The 18,200-nt window shown below is 35.7% G+C and overlaps 5 protein-coding genes across 27 annotated transcripts; 1 reads left to right on the plus strand and 4 right to left on the minus strand.

Moving 5' to 3' along the window:
- Nucleotides 1-369: 369 nt before the first annotated feature.
- Nucleotides 370-5,815, minus strand: LOC100115582 (daple-like protein). Of its 3 annotated transcripts, none has more exons than XM_016985359.2 (4): nucleotides 5,703-5,802; nucleotides 5,267-5,439; nucleotides 5,082-5,170; nucleotides 370-5,005 (listed from the first exon to the last, which is right to left on the minus strand). In XM_016985359.2, the coding sequence occupies exons 2-4, from the start codon at nucleotides 5,315-5,317 to the stop codon at nucleotides 1,120-1,122; spliced, it is 4,026 nt and encodes a 1,341-aa protein (XP_016840848.1). In that variant the 5' UTR covers nucleotides 5,318-5,439; nucleotides 5,703-5,802; the 3' UTR covers nucleotides 370-1,119. The 3 variants fall into 3 exon arrangements, with proteins under 3 accessions (XP_016840848.1, XP_031784523.1, XP_031784522.1); XM_031928663.1 differs by lacking the exon at nucleotides 5,703-5,802 and adding an exon at nucleotides 5,556-5,693; XM_031928662.2 differs by having other exon boundaries at nucleotides 5,267-5,815.
- Nucleotides 5,816-6,255: 440 nt separating this feature from the next.
- Nucleotides 6,256-8,027, minus strand: LOC100678157. 3 transcript variants are annotated; one of them, XM_031928725.1, is made up of 5 exons: nucleotides 7,911-8,027; nucleotides 7,681-7,771; nucleotides 7,193-7,553; nucleotides 6,948-7,107; nucleotides 6,256-6,873 (listed from the first exon to the last, which is right to left on the minus strand). In XM_031928725.1, exons 3-5 carry the CDS (start codon nucleotides 7,496-7,498, stop codon nucleotides 6,701-6,703), a joined length of 639 nt encoding a protein of 212 aa, XP_031784585.1. In that variant the 5' UTR covers nucleotides 7,499-7,553; nucleotides 7,681-7,771; nucleotides 7,911-8,027; the 3' UTR covers nucleotides 6,256-6,700. The 3 variants fall into 3 exon arrangements, with proteins under 3 accessions (XP_031784585.1, XP_031784584.1, XP_016840852.1); XM_031928724.1 differs by having other exon boundaries at nucleotides 7,681-7,847; nucleotides 7,911-8,026; XM_016985363.2 differs by lacking the exon at nucleotides 7,911-8,027 and having other exon boundaries at nucleotides 7,681-7,899.
- LOC100115669 (DNA repair endonuclease XPF) lies at nucleotides 7,967-13,309 on the plus strand. Of its 12 annotated transcripts, none has more exons than XM_008207584.4 (20): nucleotides 7,967-7,985; nucleotides 8,280-8,367; nucleotides 8,454-8,581; nucleotides 8,657-8,773; nucleotides 8,847-9,003; nucleotides 9,172-9,239; nucleotides 9,318-9,497; nucleotides 9,579-9,759; nucleotides 9,837-9,989; nucleotides 10,060-10,173; nucleotides 10,240-10,388; nucleotides 10,469-10,623; nucleotides 10,753-11,183; nucleotides 11,256-11,423; nucleotides 11,514-11,651; nucleotides 11,722-11,931; nucleotides 12,035-12,208; nucleotides 12,274-12,414; nucleotides 12,501-12,701; nucleotides 12,784-13,297. In XM_008207584.4, the coding sequence occupies exons 2-20, from the start codon at nucleotides 8,335-8,337 to the stop codon at nucleotides 12,952-12,954; spliced, it is 3,069 nt and encodes a 1,022-aa protein (XP_008205806.1). In that variant the 5' UTR covers nucleotides 7,967-7,985; nucleotides 8,280-8,334; the 3' UTR covers nucleotides 12,955-13,297. The 12 variants fall into 12 exon arrangements, 11 of the variants coding, with proteins under 11 accessions (XP_008205806.1, XP_001600324.2, XP_032454922.1 ...); XM_001600274.6 differs by lacking the exon at nucleotides 7,967-7,985 and adding an exon at nucleotides 8,026-8,206 and having other exon boundaries at nucleotides 12,784-13,259; XM_008207585.4 differs by lacking the exon at nucleotides 7,967-7,985 and adding an exon at nucleotides 8,030-8,169 and having other exon boundaries at nucleotides 12,784-13,259.
- LOC100115712 (zinc finger protein 277) lies at nucleotides 12,983-15,958 on the minus strand. 8 transcript variants are annotated; one of them, XM_001600304.4, is made up of 9 exons: nucleotides 15,851-15,958; nucleotides 14,917-14,941; nucleotides 14,610-14,835; nucleotides 14,354-14,543; nucleotides 14,075-14,277; nucleotides 13,835-14,003; nucleotides 13,551-13,754; nucleotides 13,325-13,467; nucleotides 12,983-13,250 (listed from the first exon to the last, which is right to left on the minus strand). In XM_001600304.4, exons 2-9 carry the CDS (start codon nucleotides 14,930-14,932, stop codon nucleotides 13,172-13,174), a joined length of 1,230 nt encoding a protein of 409 aa, XP_001600354.1. In that variant the 5' UTR covers nucleotides 14,933-14,941; nucleotides 15,851-15,958; the 3' UTR covers nucleotides 12,983-13,171. The 8 variants fall into 8 exon arrangements, with proteins under 8 accessions (XP_001600354.1, XP_008205800.1, XP_031784582.1 ...); XM_008207578.4 differs by having other exon boundaries at nucleotides 15,769-15,942; XM_031928722.2 differs by having other exon boundaries at nucleotides 15,745-15,942.
- A 268-nt stretch (nucleotides 15,959-16,226) lies between these two features.
- On the minus strand, nucleotides 16,227-18,187 carry LOC100115752 (lethal(2)neighbour of Tid protein). The gene is made up of 2 exons (XM_031928721.2): nucleotides 17,977-18,187; nucleotides 16,227-17,887 (listed from the first exon to the last, which is right to left on the minus strand). Exon 2 carries the CDS (start codon nucleotides 17,697-17,699, stop codon nucleotides 16,374-16,376), a length of 1,326 nt encoding a protein of 441 aa, XP_031784581.1. The 5' UTR covers nucleotides 17,700-17,887; nucleotides 17,977-18,187; the 3' UTR covers nucleotides 16,227-16,373.
- Nucleotides 18,188-18,200: the final 13 nt, after the last annotated feature.

Consider the following 18,200-nt stretch of genomic DNA (forward strand, 5'->3'; position numbering starts at 1 on the left):
TCAGCTGCGTGTACTTTGTTGTTTGCAGATGCGATTTAAAGGTTTCAAATGTAGGGTAAGTAGAGGCGAGGGAATGTGATTATAGAAGAGAAATTCCAGGGAAAAAAGCTGAGCTGCGAAGTAGAAGCGCGCCGGGATCGGCAAGACGCGGGTCTTGACAAATACGGCATCAATCTACTTACCGGTTTTCAAGCTCTTTCCTTAAACATTGCGAGTCGCCGTCGCGGTTTCGAAGGAATTGTTTGTTAAGTCTCACTTGCCGCGACGTTAAACAATTTATTCATGATTTGTGCGCATGCACTCATCAACTATCACTGCATATGGTTTACAATTTTCAGTATGGAAATGGAAACTCGAATACTTTTCGAATACTTTTCACTTTGTACAATTTATTCAAATTATTTCTTTCGGTACAAAAATTAATAACTAATGTATACATAGGTAAAAAAATGATTACTTTAACACAATGGATCAATTTGTATGAGAGCAAAAATATACCCATAAAAACAAATTTATCTGGCTCGCGATTAATGAGAAACATCTTGCTGTCAAATGTTCCAATGCGGCAGTATAGAAAAGTCAACATTATAAAATCTGCTTCGACGATTTTTACGCTATTGGCTACGCGTCAAAATAACCCTTCTATTGTATTGCAAATATATTTCGATAAAAAAGTAAGTATATATGTCATTTTTCGTCGATTAGGCACTAGGAACGACTCAACGACTGAATTTATAAAATTTGTCTGTCTACTTCTCGTCATCTTACCGGAAGACTTGGACCGGTAGTTTATAATATGTGTATAGCATACGTAAATATATGTAAGATTTGTACGTTAAAAAAGCACTGGTTACCCTATATTCACTGCGAGGATGAGTAATAGTTTACAAGAATGCAACTAGAAAGACTCGATAATGAAGAATGTGATTTTTATACTTATTTTAAATATATAAATAATATTAAAACTCGATGATTCGATGAATACTCGTATGCGTGCAAAGGCGGAAGAGTCTTTAAGAAACTAACACAGCTGCCGCTGCAATGGAATTAGCTGTCCTCCTTATTTTTTCGTAATAAATAAAGCGTAATATATAAGAGCGTTATACAGCTCGAGGTTCGTTACACGCAACCGTACTCATACCAAACGGAGTTGGCGGTCTTACGATCCTTGTCGTTGGAAGCCTCAACCAGGTCCTTTTCGCTGCTCTTTGAGTCGTCCATGCTCTTCTTGGCCAGAGGCGTGGCAGTGGTCGTCGTGGAATCGTTGATCACCGCCGACACCTTGTTGTATATGAGCAGAGGTCTGGGTTCGTTGTAGGACTGTTCGTTGTCACTGCTGCGCTGCGGCTCTTGCCGATGGCGTTGTTGCTGCTGCTGATACATCGACGGGTCGTCGGTCTCGGCTCTCTTATCCTGGTTGGCGGTGCGCGTGAGCGAGGGCGACGCGTCGTCCGTGTAGTAGACCGTCCGCCTGGTGCCGGGATGAGCGAGGGAAAGCGGATCGTCGGGGCGCAGAGACTCGGGGTCAAGGCCAGCCTCGATAATGTGCGAGTCGTCGCCACTAGAGTTGGATTCGTGGGGTTGGACAGCCTCCTCGTCGAGATCTGCCTCGACGTTGTCCTCGTCGTCCTGATCGTCCTCGTCGTCGTACACCTTACCGTCGTTTGCGAAGGAAGACTTAAGTGAATTCTCATCGGACAGGGCGCTCGTGTTCGCACTCCAAGACGATCGCCGGCTGTTCCGGTTGAACAGTCCCGAACCCGCTTTGCGAACGCGTCTCACGAAGCTTGCTCCTATGCTCTTCTTCTTCGTGGTACAGCTGTCGAGCTTTCTGTAGTGCTCCATGATCTTCTCCTCGAGCTTTTCTTTCTGGCGATGCAGGTGGTTCATCTTGTCCGTGTACATCTTCTCCTCCATGTGGTAGTGCTCCTTGTCATCGAGCGAGTGAGTCAGGAGCTCGTGGTACTGGCTGAAGAGTAGGGATATGTGCTCCATGAGGGAACGCCGATCGTTGTCGAGGCCCGTGTTCATCTGAAGCAGCATCTCGCAGCGCTGGCTCAGCTTGTTGATCTGCAGCTCGAGATTCGCAAGCCTGTCATCCTTCTTGCTCAGCTCGCCCTGCATCTCCGTCTGGCGCAGGCTCAGTCTGTTGTTCTCCACCTTGTTCTTGCGGTAGTCCTCTTGGAGACTACGATACTGCGTCTTCAGCGTCTCGTGGTTGGTGTACAGGTTGCGGAAGTCCTCCCTGAGCTTAGAGTGCTCGCCGCGCAAGTTGATCAGAGTCTTGACGTCAGCCAGAAGATTGTCGCGCTCGGTCTGCAGCGCCTGGCATTGAGCCTCGAGTCTCTCGGAGCTCTCGCGCAGCAGGCGCGCCTCGTTCTTGGCGTCCCTGTGACTGACCTTCAGACTATCTCTCTCTCGCAAGAGACACTCGTACTCGGTGCTGAGCTGCTCGTGCAACGACTGCAAGCGCTTTTGATCCCTGCCCAGGTCCGCGTGGGCGCGCTCCAGAGCCGAGTGCTCGTTCACCAGCTGGTCCATGCTGGCCTCCAGTCTGGAATTGTTCAATTGCAGAGCGGCTTGCTGCGAGGTAAGGGATGCGCTCTGGGATTCGAGTCGTGTCACGTGCACCTCGAGTTTAGCCTTCTCGGACTGCAGCACCTCCGAGGCAGCTTGCAGTGCCTTGATTTGCTCCTCCGTTTCCGCGCTCGCAGCCGGCACCTTGCCCACCTGAGCGAGCGACGGCTCCTGTCGTTGGATTACTCTGTTCACGACCTCGGGCACCTCTGATATCATATCCAGAATCTTGTCGGCGGGCAGCGAGAGCGCCAGCTCCGAGTCCAAACCGAGCTTCTCGAGAGTAGCGTGCACCTGCTGAGCGTTCAGCTTCTCCGCGACCAGGTTCGACTGCAAGCTCTCCAGAGCTTCTCTGTCGATGGCGGCGCGCGAATCCAGTTCCTTGCTCGATCTCTCGATCTCCCGCAGCCGGTAGATCTGCGCTGCTGAGTTACCTATCTCTTGCTGGAACTCGGCGACCTTCTTCTCGAGGATCTCGATGGTGTTGCTCGCCTCGTCGAGGGCGACGTCCTTTGTTTCGACGAGCTCGCGCAGCTTCAGCACCTCCCTGTGCGTAGCTTCCTTGTCCCTCTCGAGTGCGGCAAGTTTGGATTCGAACTCAGCCTGCTTTTCCTTAAGCTCGCGAGCTGCCATCTCGCTTGCCAGCTTCAGATCGTTTAGTTCGCGCTCTTTACTGGCCGCGTTGCGCTCAGCATCCTCGGCACGACGCTCGGCACTTTCCAGAAGAGTTTGCAGTCGCTGCCTCTCCTTGGCGATCGTACTTTCGTAGTTTCTCTCGAGCTCGCTCAGCTTGCCGTGTAGGCTCTGGATCTCTTGCTGCTGCTTATCGAGGTTGCTGCGCTGAGTGCTCAGACATCCCTGAAGCTTCTTGTTCTCTTCGAGGGTCTGCTTGCAGACGAGCTCGAGGTCCTTGTTCTGCTGAGTCAGCCGCTCGCTACTGTCGTTCAGAGAGTCCACCTTCAGCGACAGCTTCTTCTTTTCTTTCTCCAGCTCCAACATCCTGGAAGAGCTTTCGTGGAAGGACTTCTCTTTCAACGAATCGACGAGATTGCTGAGGCGACGATTTTCGAGTTCGAGCTTGAGCGCGCGAGCTTGTGCGTTGTTGGACAACTGCTCGGACAGCCTGTTATCTGTGGAACCGTCCGTCGGATCCGCCTCGGAGTCACTGGCTGATCCTGCTCCGGTCAGGGAAGACAGAGCTCCGCTGGCAACTTCACTAGCTACGCTTTTGATCAGACGCTGGAGTTGTGCGTTTTCTTCGCACACTTCTGTGTACTTGTCCCGGTCCGCTACTCTCTCGAGCGCCATATCATTCAGAAGTTGCTCGTACTTTATTATCTCCGATTCCAGCTCCAAAACTTTTTCCGATCTTTTCCGGGACGAGTTTAGCTGTTCCTCTAACATTTCTCTGGTTTCCATCAGAACGCGGTTATCTTCTCGTAACTCTTCTATCCTGCTTTTGTAGTACTCGATATCCGTTAATTTTTCTCGATATCTGGCCACTTCTGCCTCTAAGCGGTCGGCTCTCTCTGCTCTTTCTATAGCGGCATCCAACTCGTCCCTGTAAGATTTAGCTGCTCGTGCTTCCAGCAATAGTTCTTGGTTCTCCTCCCTCAACTTGACAAGAACTGCTTTATTGTGCTCCAACTCTTCCTTACATTCGATTAGAGCTTCAGTCTTCTCTTCCAGTTCTTGTCTCTGTTTTCTTACTTTTGATTTCCAATCAGCCAATTCAACTGCATAGCGGTGAACATCTTCTCTGCTGGAGCTATTATCTCGGCCGCTATTACTGGGAGGGCTGAACAATCCTTCAAGTTTACCTGACATCGAAGTTGCAGACATACCACTTTTCTTTGGTGTGGGCATATCTCCTCTCTCTGCTTCAAGAGCATTGTGCACAATGTTATCGTTGTTCCTATTGCCGGCACCAGGATCATTTCCTGTACAGTTTCCAATGCCCTCATTGTCATGACTTGTATTTGCAGCCTGTATACTCTTTAACTTATTGCAATAAGCATTTTTTTCTTGCATTAATTTCTTTACTCTTGAAAACACAATGCCCATGTTAACATTTTCCATGGATTCTTGTGTCACAACAATGTCTTGATAATCAGTTACTTGTTTTATGCAATCAACTATTGCTAGTTGTGTATCAACATTGAGTGTTTTTATTCTTGTAATGAAATCTTCTTTGTTAGAACACTGCACAGCACATCCCAAAAGCAACAGTAGCATTAACTTGGCCTCTGCCACATGTCGTTCAGGATCCTTTCCTAGCTTATAAGTGTTGGGCGCAATGAGTAATAAGTGACCCAAATGCTCTTCGTAAAACTGTCTCATGTTGTCTACGACTATTTCCAAGTTTTTTATTCGTACTCTGGAATCTCCTCCCGATGGTATGACACCATCGTGCAAGGGCTCAGGATCTCTAAAATATTAGAAAATATTTATAAATTTATATAATGCAGATTACAATCGTAGCTATAAAATTATTCAAGGCTTACATTTGAAGAAATACATTGTGTAACAAAACCCCATCAACGAGATCATCATAGTTGGTCAGTGCATTAGGGTCTTCTAGACAGCTGATAAACTGAAAGATAAGTATTTAAAGGTTAGGTAATCACCATCGAAAGAATACTTTCGTTATTGTTTATACAAAGTAATGTTTTAGACAAAATACACTTACCCAAGTAACCAGAGGGCCGCACAAAAATTCGTTGATTTCCGAAGAGGCCATTTTAACAAGTCAAAACAACGTAGCCGAACGCAAAGATTTATCATTAACAAAGAGCGAAACCAGCAAAATCTTCATTTCAATCGCGTCCAAGTCTCTCCCTTTGAATACCTACTTACTCTGCACTGAATCATAATTGTAGGGAATGCAAAAAAAAGCAACACGGGCATCGGTTATTAAGTATTAAACTGAAAACGCGATACGAAGGGATGCATGCGATACTGCCCGCGATGATACATACACTACACACATACTTGTATGCATATATAGCCTATATGCAGGAGGCATCGGGAGGTGGAGGCGTGGAGGGGTAGCAGTGTAGCACCAAGAACAACAATGCACATGTAAAGGATTTCTCACGGTCGCTTATATACATATATAGACCTACATAACTAGCTCTCCGGGGGCCGTATCCTCTAGCTGTGGAATATAACTTTGTGGTTATATATATGTCTTCCATAACCACAAAGTTATATTCCACATATAAGCTACCCAGTAAGCACAAATTAAGTTATCTGGTCGGTATCTTGTAGATATCAATAAGAATTAGCAGATATCTGTAAATGTCTACAGAATGATGGTTTACAGACATCGTGTGGACGACAAATGTCCTGGTTAAAGATATCCTTCCGACATTACAAATTATTACTAACAGATAACGTCAAGATAACTCGAACTATGCTATCATTCATTTTTATTTAAATCAAACGATATCTGTATGTTATCTGTGCGTCAACTTTATTTTACTCTCTGTAAGATATCTTGTTTAGGTTGTTTATTTATATATTTATTTCTTTAAAAAAAGACAGGAAAAGAAAAATTGCAGTAATAACAAGAATTTTTTATAATCATATGTTTACAATTATACTTTACATACATTAAGTGAGATCATTATTCTTGTTATTACAGCAATTTTTTCCAAGAATAATGACAAAATTAAATTTGTCAAGGAATTTTTACCTTTATTTAATATAAATAAATTAGTATAAAATGTACAAAATTTCTTACATTAACTCTGAAAACTTATATCAAAATTTGTGTACATCTTATCCAAGCTGATAATATATAGATGTAAGTAATATTTTTTGGTTTTGATCGACTATAAAGTTTTACTGTTTACATCTAATATCACGTTTGTATTATATTATTTAACGTTACAATCTATATAGTACGCACATTTTTCTCAGTACTAAAAGTTTATATTTATATCAACTGAAAAACAAACTTATATGAAATCGACGTGTATAAGTTTAAAAATAATAAAATTTTTGTACTAATCTATTATAGCACTTTTACGATTCAAAACAAATTTAAACTCAGAACTAAACACAATACTTTCAAAATAATGTTAAATATAGTTATAATTTAAAATCTCAGTCTGACATTTTAGTTTTCATTTTGACGATTTCCACGTCTTTGTAGTCTACGTTCCTGCCGCATCATTTTATTACGTTGAGTTTTCGCTGCTTGTGCAATACGGTCAGATGGACGCCGCAGCCAATCTTTAATTTGCTCTTCAGTTTCTGAATCTTTACAAGCAAATTGTTTTCGTACAACTTCTGAAAATTTTTAAGTAGAAATGTATTTATGAATGCATTAGACGTACATGGCAGAATGTTTTCATGTTACTCACTTATCACTATAGAAGGAAAATTCATAATTTCAGCTTTTAAAGTATCTTTTACTCCAGTCCATGTTATTTTTTTGCACAGCACGTCTGTTATAAAAGCAGACATGGCTTTACTCACGATTTTTGAAAGAGTATTTCCTCCTTTTGAAGCTAATAATTTTTCCTAAAAGTAAAATGTTAAATTTTAATATTGAACCAAATATTAGTTTAATTTTATATTTTTTAGTATGTATTGTATATTTTCTCACAAATTGATCAGCCATATCAGCTTCTCTAGGATCTCCCAACCTCTCATCAAAGTCATCCAAATCTTCTACGTTTTCGAATGGTTCATTTACATTATCAATAACATCATTATTATATATAACAAGTTGATCATTTTGTTTACTACCCAAAATATCTACTACACAGTTATCATTGTTATGTATCTCTACGGCACTCCTAGTATTGGGACAATCGTTATTAATATTGTTTACATTTGCTACATCTATTAGAACATTTTTCTCTCGATTATTATTGCTACGGATCAATTTATCAATACTATTTTTCAACATTTTTGATACATTTCTTTGGCGTTGCCTCTTAGAGAGGTTAGAAATCCTTTTAAGTCTTTTTACCATAGTTAAATTATAAGAAATCAAATAATTATAACTAGTATGTGTATCTCTTAAATTTTTATATGAAAAACGAATAATTTATTATTATATTAATAGTTTATTTAAAGATATATACTCACAAAAAAGGGATCGCCGATCGCAAACGTTCTCATTATGATTTTATCACGTCTCTCAAGTTTTCGATATCTTATTGCAAACTTCCCGTGGCACCTAATCGATATCGTAATTAACGATAACCATTGGACATCAAATGATTGATAGTGTTTGATTAGAAATTTTCAGACATCTATTTTTTAACATATTATAGTTATACAGAAGACAACACTATTAAAGATAACTTGACAATAACCTTCTAAATTGAGGCGCAATAACTTTATTTAGTACAACTTGAAGATATCCATGAGATGACGCAGAAAAGATATCGGTAAAATGATATCCTACAGATGTCCCTATCTTTTCAGTGTTTATTGGGTAGAGGATACGGCCCCCGGACTCTTGCGCTCTCCTCTCTCCTCTCCTCGCTCTCGTCTCGCTTTCCCGCAGTCAGCTCGTGCATATATAGCTTATTTAAATACCATACGAATTGGCCGCCGCCGTTGAGCTGCTTCGTACGGTGTCGCATATAGATATATACTTACTGTATTGGTCGGACTGTAACAAACATGGTTAAGGTCCGTTAATAATTATATATATTAGTAAAGTATATAATATTTTGTAGAAATGGAACCGGGCAGCTTGTAGAATAATGTGCAAGCGGATGGTGTTTTCATAACATGAAGAAATTGTCAATCATTGCTTTAGTTATTGTGAGTTTAATTTTCATTGCAATTTTAAGGCTTTTTCTTAATTACTTTATATTTTAAACTAATATAATGCCAATTTGTAAATTTAGACATGTATAGTTAGCGTTCAAGGTTTGGAAAATCTTTTGCATTATGTGATCGATGATGTACCGGCTGGATCTTATAAATATTATAGTTTAATGTATGATGGATTAATCAAGATTAGACTTTCTACCCAGTAACTATACAAAATATTATTAAATTTATGTTTTTATCAAGCAAAAATGAAACAGATATTTTTCTTTTCCATTAGGTCAGGAGATGCTGACATATACGTTTCACAAACAACAACGAAGCCTACATATGAACCTGATCGATATTGCTTGCAATCTACAACTTGTGGGGAAGATATAATTTATATACCACAAAGGTTTTTCATTAAAAAATACATTATTTTTCTTTTTTATGTTTGACGATTTTTTCATATTTCATTTTCATTTCAGTTTTAAAAGACCTGTGAGTATAGGAGTTTACGGACATCCATCGCATGAATCGAGTCGTTATACGCTCTTGGTTTATCAAGTAATAGAAACCAACGGGAATATGTTTGATGAGCAAAATCCAGCATATGACAATTTTCCAACATCCCGTAATCCAAAGGTATATAATTAAAGATAAGTCAAGTTGTCCAGAAAATCACAGTTTTAAAATGCCTCTATCATGCTTCCAGAAAGAAAAAACATCTTTTGTACTGACTCTGCTATGGTCCCTCATTGATTTGTTGTTTCATGTGCTGTTTTGATAATAAATAAATATAAAATGTCTCAGATGTTGGAGTACGAAAATCAAATGTTTTTGGAAATACTCCAAGAAGATGGGCTAGTTATTACAGCAAAGTACTTTTTATAATTTTTTTTTCCAAATTATATTATTTTTAATCTGCAATTGTTTCATCAATTACTCTATTTTTACAGAGGTCTTGGGCTTGAAACAGTATTCACAAATATATTAAAAGCTTACTCTGATCCTGGACAACTAGTCATTGTTCTTGGAACAAATGATGATGAAGAAACATACTTTATTGAACAGTTGAAAAATCAAGGTGTGAAACATCTGCCTCGAATTGTTTCAGCACAATGTTTATCAGAAGAAAGGTATTTCTATTTACTATAATGCTTTAATATACAGTTCGTAAATTGTTCAAGTTTTAATTATTATTGCAATTTTTTATTTAGAGAAGTCATGTACTTAGAAGGAGGGGTATTGTTTATATCAGGCAGAATATTAGTAGTTGATCTTTTAAAAAATCGAGTGCCATTAAATTTAGTTAGTGGAATGCTTGTATATAGAGCTCATTCAATATTAAATTCACATCAGGAAGCTTTTGCACTTCGACTCTACAGAAAGACGAATAAGGTTTATGCTCTATTTTATAGCAATGATATCAATCAAATTTATGATAATTTAATAACTTATTATTGAACTTTATGTAGACTGGATTCATAAAGGCCTTTACCAATTCAGCCTTAGCTTTCACAGTTGGATTTGCACAAGTAGAACAAGTAATGAAAAAATTGTATGTCAAAAAGCTGTACCTCTGGCCTCGCTTTCACAAAATTGTTAATACCAGTTTATCGAAATACAAAGTAAGGATTAGGCATTTTTTTTAGTATTACAATGTTTTGCATTTGCAAAATTTCAATATTTTTATTTTAGCCTGAAGTTATTGAACTACACGTAAAATTAACAGCTAAGATGTTAGCAATACAAACTGCATTACTTGATGTTATGAATTACATGGTTCAAGAATTAAAGAAAATAAACAAATATGTATGTACTAAAATTAAATAACTGAAATATTTCTTTGCGAAAATTCTATATGTATCCTGTTTTTAGATTGATCTGGATGAGTTGACTGTAGAAAATGCAGTAGCGAAAAAATTTCATAAACAATTACAATTACAGTTAGATCCAATCTGGGACCAACTGAGTTTTAAAAGCAAACAATTAATATCAGATCTAAAAACCCAGCGATCATTGTTGATGTATGTATCATAAAATTTGCTTACAAGATATTATTTTTTGTTGGATATTTCACTATCGATTTAAACTTTGTAAAATTTAGGTGTCTAACACATGAAGATGCTGTATCATTTTATGCTATGATTAGCAGCTTACAAACAATGGAATATGCTATGAAAAGTAGTGGATGGACAGTATTAGATGTTGTTGATGACATGTTTAAAAATGCAAAAGCAAGAATTTACACTCAAAATGGAGGTAAATATCTTAATTCTTAATAATTAATAAATAGAGATTATAAAACTAATGATGAAAATTATTATAGTACAGTTAAAAAATTTGTTGTATGTTCGTAAAACATTTCATAAACAATAATATACTTTACAGACTTCAAACCAGAACCAAATCCCAAATGGACAGCTTTATCAGAAACACTATTAGAAATTAGTCACGATAGTGCCAAAAAAAAGAAAGAAAGTGCAGAAAAAATTCTTATTCTTACTCAAGATAGTAGGACCTGTGGTCAGTTAAAAAACTATTTGACAATGGGAGCAAAAGAATATTTATTATTTGAGACCATGAAAAAGTTAAAACCAGACAAAATACAAAATTTGAAAAAACCTGAAACATTGAAAACATTATCCAAACCCGAAAATCTAAATGCAAATACAGATATGGAAACAGATGCAGAAAATGAAGATGAACGAGAAAGTTACGTTTTAACTTTATCTCAAAAGCCTGAAACAAATGATGAAGAAGACTCTAATACAAGAAGTGAGAATATTAATTCTAGTCAATATTTTGAAGAGTGTTCACAGGTATTAATAACATTATTTTTTAAATATTGAATTGATGAAATAAACTAACAATCAACTTATAAACTTCCATAGTTGGTTGATATGGATTTAACTACTATATCGTCTAGTGACCCAATACTAATTATACAATCAATAAAGAAAGGAGGAGATACAATGTCTCTACATCGTACTCTTGATGAAGTACAGCCTAGTTACGTCATTATGTATGCAGCTGATATTTCGACAGTTCGACAGCTGGAGGTAATCATCTTTTTTTTTAATATTGTCATTATTTTGCTTAATGGAAAAAAACTTTATATGTTATTTCATATCTTCTTTGTCTCAACGCAGGTATATCAAAATAAATATCCATCAATATCTTTAAAAGTTTTTTTCCTTATTTATGGTGGATCAGTTGAAGAACAAGCATACTTAACTTCCTTGCGTAGAGAAAAGGATGCTTTTGATAAGCTTGTTTTTGCAAAAACCGTAAGTCTTTTCTTCTTTTAACTATAATTGAATTAATTATTGTAATTTATAAATTTTTGTTTGATTGTAGACAATGGTTGTTCCTGCAGAGCAGGATGGAAAATGTGCAGAACCAACTCCTTCTGATAGCGTTGATGAAGATAACACGCGCAAAGGTGGATTAATAGAAGATCAAGCCGCAAATGTCAACAAAATAATTGTTGATATGAGAGAATTTAGAAGCGAGCTACCGTCTTTATTACATCAACGCAATATAGAAATTGAGCCAGTGACCATACTTGTTAGTTTTTTCATCCTAATTAAATAAATTAATATATTGGTTTTAATTATCAGTAAATGTTGTATAGTTCTATTATTATTATTATTATTATTATTTTTTTTAGATAGGGGATTATATTCTATCTCCTGAAATATGTGTGGAAAGAAAAAGTATTTCAGATTTAATTGGATCTTTAAATTCTGGAAGATTGTATAATCAAGCAGTTGCAATGACGCGATATTACGCAAAACCCATGCTTTTAATTGAATTTGATCAAAATAAACCTTTTGGATTACAGGTATACAAAATTATGCTAATAGTAAGATAATCTTAATATTTTAAATTTTGTAATTGAATGTTTAGGGTAACTATTATGTTAGCAAGGATATGAGAAGCATTGATATAACTCACAAACTTCAGTTACTTACAATGCATTTTCCTAGACTAAAATTAGTATGGTCACCAAGTCCTCATGCTACAGCACAACTTTTTGAAGAATTAAAGGTGTACTATGGTTTGCATTTATATAAGTAAAGCTTAATATACTATAATACAAGCAGAAGTAGTTTTAAATTGTTATGATTCTACAGCAAGGAAGACCGCAACCAGACGCAATAAAGGCTGCGCAAATCGGTATGGACGACGATACTGATGATAAAAATATTATGGCTGAAAAGTATAATTGTCATATTCAAGATCTTGTGGCTAAATTACCAGGTGTACACTCTAAAAATTTACGGCAAATTCTAAATAAAGGACAATCTTTAGATTATCTGATCACACGTTCAAAGGTATGCTAGATTTATTCATGGGATTTCTGTAATGTAAGGACATTTTAAATGGCATTTAAAAATTATCGTTATGATTTCATAGATTGAGCTAACAGAGATGATTTCTAATGAAAGTGATGCAGAACTATTGTACAATGCTCTTCATCTAAAACATAAACCATCTTTTGAATCATCTACAAACGGTGGTGTAAAAGCAGCTGCATCAAAAGTGAAAAGCCGAGGTTTGTTTTACAAGAAAAAACCAGGAAAATAAGAAATTATGTTGACTATCATAAATTTGATCTTATAAACAATTATTGCATTAAAATTTATTTAAAATATTCTTGAAACTAATGTCAAAAAATTGTTTCATCGTTATACAAAATGTAAAAGACGTAACTGTAAATATAAAAATTTGTATTTTTTATTAACTTTATATAAAACTTTTTATGCCTCTGCAGTTTATATACAAACTTGACTTAAAACATGATTCAAGTTGTTTCCTCAGTGTCACTATCAGTATCTAAGTTGTATAAAAAAGAATCACTCTCAAACATTGGAAAAAAAAATCTGAAAAAATGTATATTTCGTTATCTAAAATAAAACATTCAAGAAAATTCTCAAAAAAATGGAAATTCATTTACTCTGGCTGATCCCATATCCGTTTTTGTGGCAATTTACAATGATTTTCTTGATCCATATGAACACTAAGATCCTCTTTGCTTTCATCACAGTAAACACATTTATTTATGTATATTTGCTTTCTTATATAATTTACTATTTTTACCTGTCAAAAACATCAAATGTTTTAATGCTAAAAATTTGCAATATTATGTCCAGCATAGAAGCATATTTTTTATTACTTAATACCTTTTGATAAAATGTAAATTCTTTGGTTTCATCTTCAAAGTTAAATTTATGCTTTGATTTCATGTGTTCCAAAATTTGAGCAAAATCCTGAGTGCTTTCTTTGCAAAATAAACATGTTGTAGATATACATTCATTGGTCCAATCTGACCAATCCTCCTCTTCATTGTCAGTAAATCCAGAAGGATCTTCTGATTCTGCAGTGTACTGTTTATAAGAAACATATTAATCAACAAAAATAGTAAAGGATGATTTTGAGGAAAGCATAAATTTAAATCAAAACTTACTGATTTGTACCGTTTGTTGTTATTTGATGGTTCGTTTATATAATTGGTGACATAATATTTATCATAGTTTTTATTATTAGGATTTACTTGTTTATGTGTTTTTTTTCGCATGTGTTCTTTTAATACTACACGATTTTTAAACTTTTTTTCGCAATATATACATAAAAACCTGTAATATAACAAATAATTACTAAACTTGACATTATATGTTGGTAATACATTTGTATACTAATAACATACCTTTCTATATTACTTTGTATTTTATCAAGGTACTCATCAATAAAAACTAAATTTTCAGGCTTTCCAAGAAAAATATTATGCTTCTGACAAAGATGTTTCAAATATTCAATTCGTGAACCTTCAAATTCTTCTCGACAGAACATGCATCCTCTTTTAAATGTTGAATCTGATCTCTCTTTTACTTGTTCTGCTAGTACCCATTCCTATAAAAAAATTATAATTTACTATTGCAATAAATTAGATGAAAAATAAATTTTAATTTTATATTATTTAGCATACTAATTTAGCTCTACGCAATTCATCCCGGAGAGTTTTGTCTTCCATTAGACAATCTGAGAGTAAAAAGTAAAAATCATCTGTCCCGGGTATAGAATCTGCAGATGCTGAATCCTTTTTTTCTGCTGTCAACGTAGTACAAAAAGTAGTTAATGGCTGCTCTTTGAATTTGACTCTCCAATAACGAATGTAACTAAGCAAAAATATTATGTTATATTTACAATATTAATTAGAAAAATTTATTATTTTGTATTAATACCTTTTTAAACTTGCTATTTTTTTTACATCTCCAATAACAAGACGATGTTCATTGAACAAATGCGTAAGAAAATCTTGTTCCTTTGTAGGAAGTGTAAAACTGGTGTCACAAAGTAAGCAAGGCAAATCGCAGGGTTTGTCATCAAGATCATTAAACTGTGATTTGCAAGTTGAAGCGTAATTTTGTAAATTTGTTGAAATTTTGACATCTTTTGCTTGTGCATGTGCTGGAATAAGTACATATATGATAATTGTATGTCAGCATAATAATAAAATTACTATGAACTTGCTGATGGATATGTACTAACCTTCTAAATTAGACATATTTGTATTCTGTAATAAGATTTATTTTATGAATAAATAAGTAGTTTTTACTTGTAATTTATTCTGGAGTGTGTCTCCGCGGCCGATATCGCATACGCGAAATGTAATTTAGCGTGCGCGAAAACTTTGTAGCGTGTGCGAAATCAACTAACAAATTTTCCTGGAAAATTTCGCATGCGCTACTAATCAACCTTTCGCGTGCGCTAAATCTGTCGCGCACGCTAGAAAAATCAACCTTTCGCGTACGCTGGATCTTTCGCGCACGCTAGATATAAACTTTTCGGGCACGTTAGTATTTTTATGAGCAATTCTTTCGCGTACGCTAAAGTGCTCCAAATTTTCTTATAAGAAGCAAACGGAGTACTTATACATAGAGATGTTCCATTCATCCTTCATAAGTCACTCCTGTTATGTTGCTTCTTTTATATATAGGAAATGTAGATCACTAGCGTACGCGAAAGAATTGCCTAAACAAGAAAAACTCTAGCATATGCGAAAATCTCTCGCTCCATCTCTCATACAAGTACTCCGTTTGCTTCTTACAAGAAAATTTGGAGCACTTTAGCGCACGCGAAAGAATTGCTCAAAAAAAAAAAAAAAGTTCATTTATACCACTCTAACCTCAAAATGCAAACTAATTGCAATTTTCGGCTCCCGTGGTATAATATACTATTCTAGCGTACGCGAAAAGTTGATTTTCTAGCGTGCGCGACAGATTTAGCGCACGCGAAAGGTTGATTAGTAGCGTACGCGAAAAATTTTCCGGAAAATTGTCTGTGGTTTTCGCGTACGCTACATTTTTTTTCGCGTACGCGATATCGGCCGCGGAGACACACTCTTTATTCTGTCAGCCACGCATTTTAGAAATATTTTATATGATTCAATAGAATCAAATAAATGTTGAAAATTTAATGAAACCGAAAGCCGAAAGTAAAAATTCTGTTTTAGTTTAAAAAGTTCCAAATCAGCGTGTGCTTATAAATATCGGGATCGAATTGAATCAGCTGGGCTGACTAGATATATTTAGATCTTAGCAGAGATATAATGTTAACAGGAAGGGAAAAAAGGGCGAGTTTATATGAATCAGGCGCGCGAAAATTCAAGTTGCTCTGCACCAAAATACCCCATATATAAAGAAAAAATACTAAAGTATTCTTTCTGATGCGATCCTTATACCTCATGTCCTTGTTCCATTATAAACTATTCATTTAAATTGGGTAACGGTATGAATTAAGACATTTGAATCATTGGGAATCACATAAAGTAGCAGAATAATTTACTAAAAAAACGAAAATATAATTCAATATTTAATGTTTATTTTCAAGATTAAAATATCTGTTAACAATGTACATTAGTATATTTGTCTGAAAAATTTTAAACATAATATCTTCATATAAAAATTACACACTGTATTTCGATTAAACAATTTTGTAAAAAAAATTTATGACGTTTTCAACGTTTTTAATGTTTTAAGTACAGAATTGTTCAAGCCATATAACAAAATTATATGACATACATGCAAACATATGCTACTGTATATAGTACTTGGGTACGTATTCCAGCACATCTCAATCAGTCCCAAAATCACTAATCTAGTGACAGTCTTGTAATCACAGCACCATGCTATATATGGTAATGTATGATAATACCATATGTAAAATTGATAATGCAGAGATCTGCTAAAAGTTAAACCTATAAAGTTTGCTGCAAACATTGGCAATATAAACAATTGGGAAGCTGTTGACATATTAACACTGTTTATTTTATCCAAATGCGAAGAAATATCTTTTTCAACAGTTCTCAATATTTTGTATGAGTCCAAATATTTCCACCATTTTGCTGAGAAATAAATTAATGTCAATATATGTAAAGCTAGCAATCCAATATGGAAATAAGGATTAATAAATAGTTCTTCTGACAAAAATCTCCAATTTACAGTCCACTTGAATTCAAAAATACGTCCCAAATTAAATGCTCCTTTGATATATGCAACTGGGTTGACTAACAAAAATGGAAGTCCCAATATTAATTGTATAATTGCACAAATAAATAAATTTATAAGAGTTTTAATTAATCCTAAATTGCTCAGATAAGCTGTCAATAATGCTGGTGCAAATAGTAGTATATTCATTTTGACTGATACTGCCAAACTGTACAACACACTCCCCAGGTACCATTTCTGATCCAAAAATGCATTTAAACTTGCAAAAAGAAATATCATTGCAACTGGATCATTAAAAAGTCTTAAAACAAATATTGAATGTATTCTATATGAGGTAGAGAACACAAAAATTAAAACATATGGAGGAACTTTCTTCGCACGCTCATAAATTCTGAATACTTGAATAAGCAGTAAAACGTGAAGAGCAGCAAAAATGTATTGTGCAAGTTTGATGTTGAGTCCTTGTGATGTAACATAGTAGAGCACAGTGAATATGTAAACAAAGCCAGCAGGATATACCAATGGTCCAGTATCACCTTTCAATTTTGAATAATCAAATGTTCCATTCAAAACTCCTTCCACTTCCTGCATATAGGCTTTCCAGTCTATCTCTGTGTAAGGCACTTTCTCTATCACAACAATGTTTATTACTACTTCCAAAATAATAAATAGAACTGCTGGTAAAAGTAATTTCCTCGGGTTTGTTGCAAAGTCTAGAAGTTCTTTCCATTTTTCCGGATTTTTGCTCCAAATTCTGAACTGCCTTTGCCAATTTTTTATAAAACCTAAATTGGGGTTAGATTTATTGTCCCGGCGAGGTGCCATTATTTTATTATAAACGTGGATTTTTTACTGCTTTCTCAACACCGCACATGTGCAGAAGACGAAATACTATAATAATAAACACTGCGTATGCGCCCGCTAAGTGCTGGTGTCGGAGATGAACATAAATAGTAGCTCATACCAAAATAGAATCGAAATAATTCTAATGTAACAGATAAAAGTCCATAAATCTGTAAAACGATAATTACAAATTTAGATTTTACTGATTATTGACACGAAATAGCGAAAGGAATTAGCAATATCTAACAAGTATACTTACAGGTGCCAGCTATAGGGTGAGGGGAGGGAGAACGAGAAAAAGCTGACTAATACTCTAATATATATAGTTGCATGTATAGCAAACAGCAATAATAACTCACGTACCCTTACATGTACACGTCAACACGTGGGACGTATATAGGAAATATAGAAAGCTTTCTTGGCTCCACCCCTTTCAATAAGTATACTGAATTACTGATGACAAAGAGAAAGAGAGAGAGAGAG

The sequence above is a fragment of the Nasonia vitripennis genome, chromosome 4 (genome assembly GCF_009193385.2).
Source record: "Nasonia vitripennis strain AsymCx chromosome 4, Nvit_psr_1.1, whole genome shotgun sequence".
Classification (NCBI taxonomy): domain Eukaryota; kingdom Metazoa; phylum Arthropoda; class Insecta; order Hymenoptera; family Pteromalidae; genus Nasonia; species Nasonia vitripennis.

What these genes read in the sequence shown, in the direction of transcription:
- LOC100115582 (XM_031928662.2), bottom strand. Translation starts at nt 5,317, where the DNA reads ATGGCCTCTTCGGAAATCAACGAATTTTTGTGCGGCCCTCTGGTTACT. An exon ending in GCGGCCCTCTGGTTACTTGG is followed by an intron (nt 5,171 to 5,266) that starts GTAAGTGTATTT and finishes CTTATCTTTCAG; the next exon opens with TTTATCAGCTGTCTAGAAGA. An exon ending in CACAATGTATTTCTTCAAAT is followed by an intron (nt 5,006 to 5,081) that starts GTAAGCCTTGAA and finishes CTAATATTTTAG; the next exon opens with AGATCCTGAGCCCTTGCACG.
- LOC100115712 (XM_008207573.4), bottom strand. Translation starts at nt 15,422, where the DNA reads ATGCTAGAGTTTTTCTTGTTTAGGCAATTCTTTCGC. An exon ending in ATACAAAGTAATATAGAAAG is followed by an intron (nt 14,004 to 14,074) that starts GTATGTTATTAG and finishes GTTATATTACAG; the next exon opens with GTTTTTATGTATATATTGCG. An exon ending in AATTTACATTTTATCAAAAG is followed by an intron (nt 13,468 to 13,550) that starts GTATTAAGTAAT and finishes TGTTTTTGACAG; the next exon opens with GTAAAAATAGTAAATTATAT.
- LOC100115669 (XM_008207584.4), top strand. Translation starts at nt 8,335, where the DNA reads ATGAAGAAATTGTCAATCATTGCTTTAGTTATT. An exon ending in AAGATTAGACTTTCTACCCA is followed by an intron (nt 8,582 to 8,656) that starts GTAACTATACAA and finishes CTTTTCCATTAG; the next exon opens with GTCAGGAGATGCTGACATAT. An exon ending in AGCTTGTTTTTGCAAAAACC is followed by an intron (nt 11,652 to 11,721) that starts GTAAGTCTTTTC and finishes GTTTGATTGTAG; the next exon opens with ACAATGGTTGTTCCTGCAGA.
- LOC100678157 (XM_031928725.1), bottom strand. Translation starts at nt 7,498, where the DNA reads ATGTTGAAAAATAGTATTGATAAATTGATCCGTAGCAATAATAATCGA. An exon ending in CTGATATGGCTGATCAATTT is followed by an intron (nt 7,108 to 7,192) that starts GTGAGAAAATAT and finishes TTTTACTTTTAG; the next exon opens with GAAAAATTATTAGCTTCAAA. An exon ending in TTTTCCTTCTATAGTGATAA is followed by an intron (nt 6,874 to 6,947) that starts GTGAGTAACATG and finishes AAAAATTTTCAG; the next exon opens with AAGTTGTACGAAAACAATTT.
- LOC100115752 (XM_031928721.2), bottom strand. Translation starts at nt 17,699, where the DNA reads ATGGCACCTCGCCGGGACAATAAATCTAACCCCAATTTAGGTTTTATA.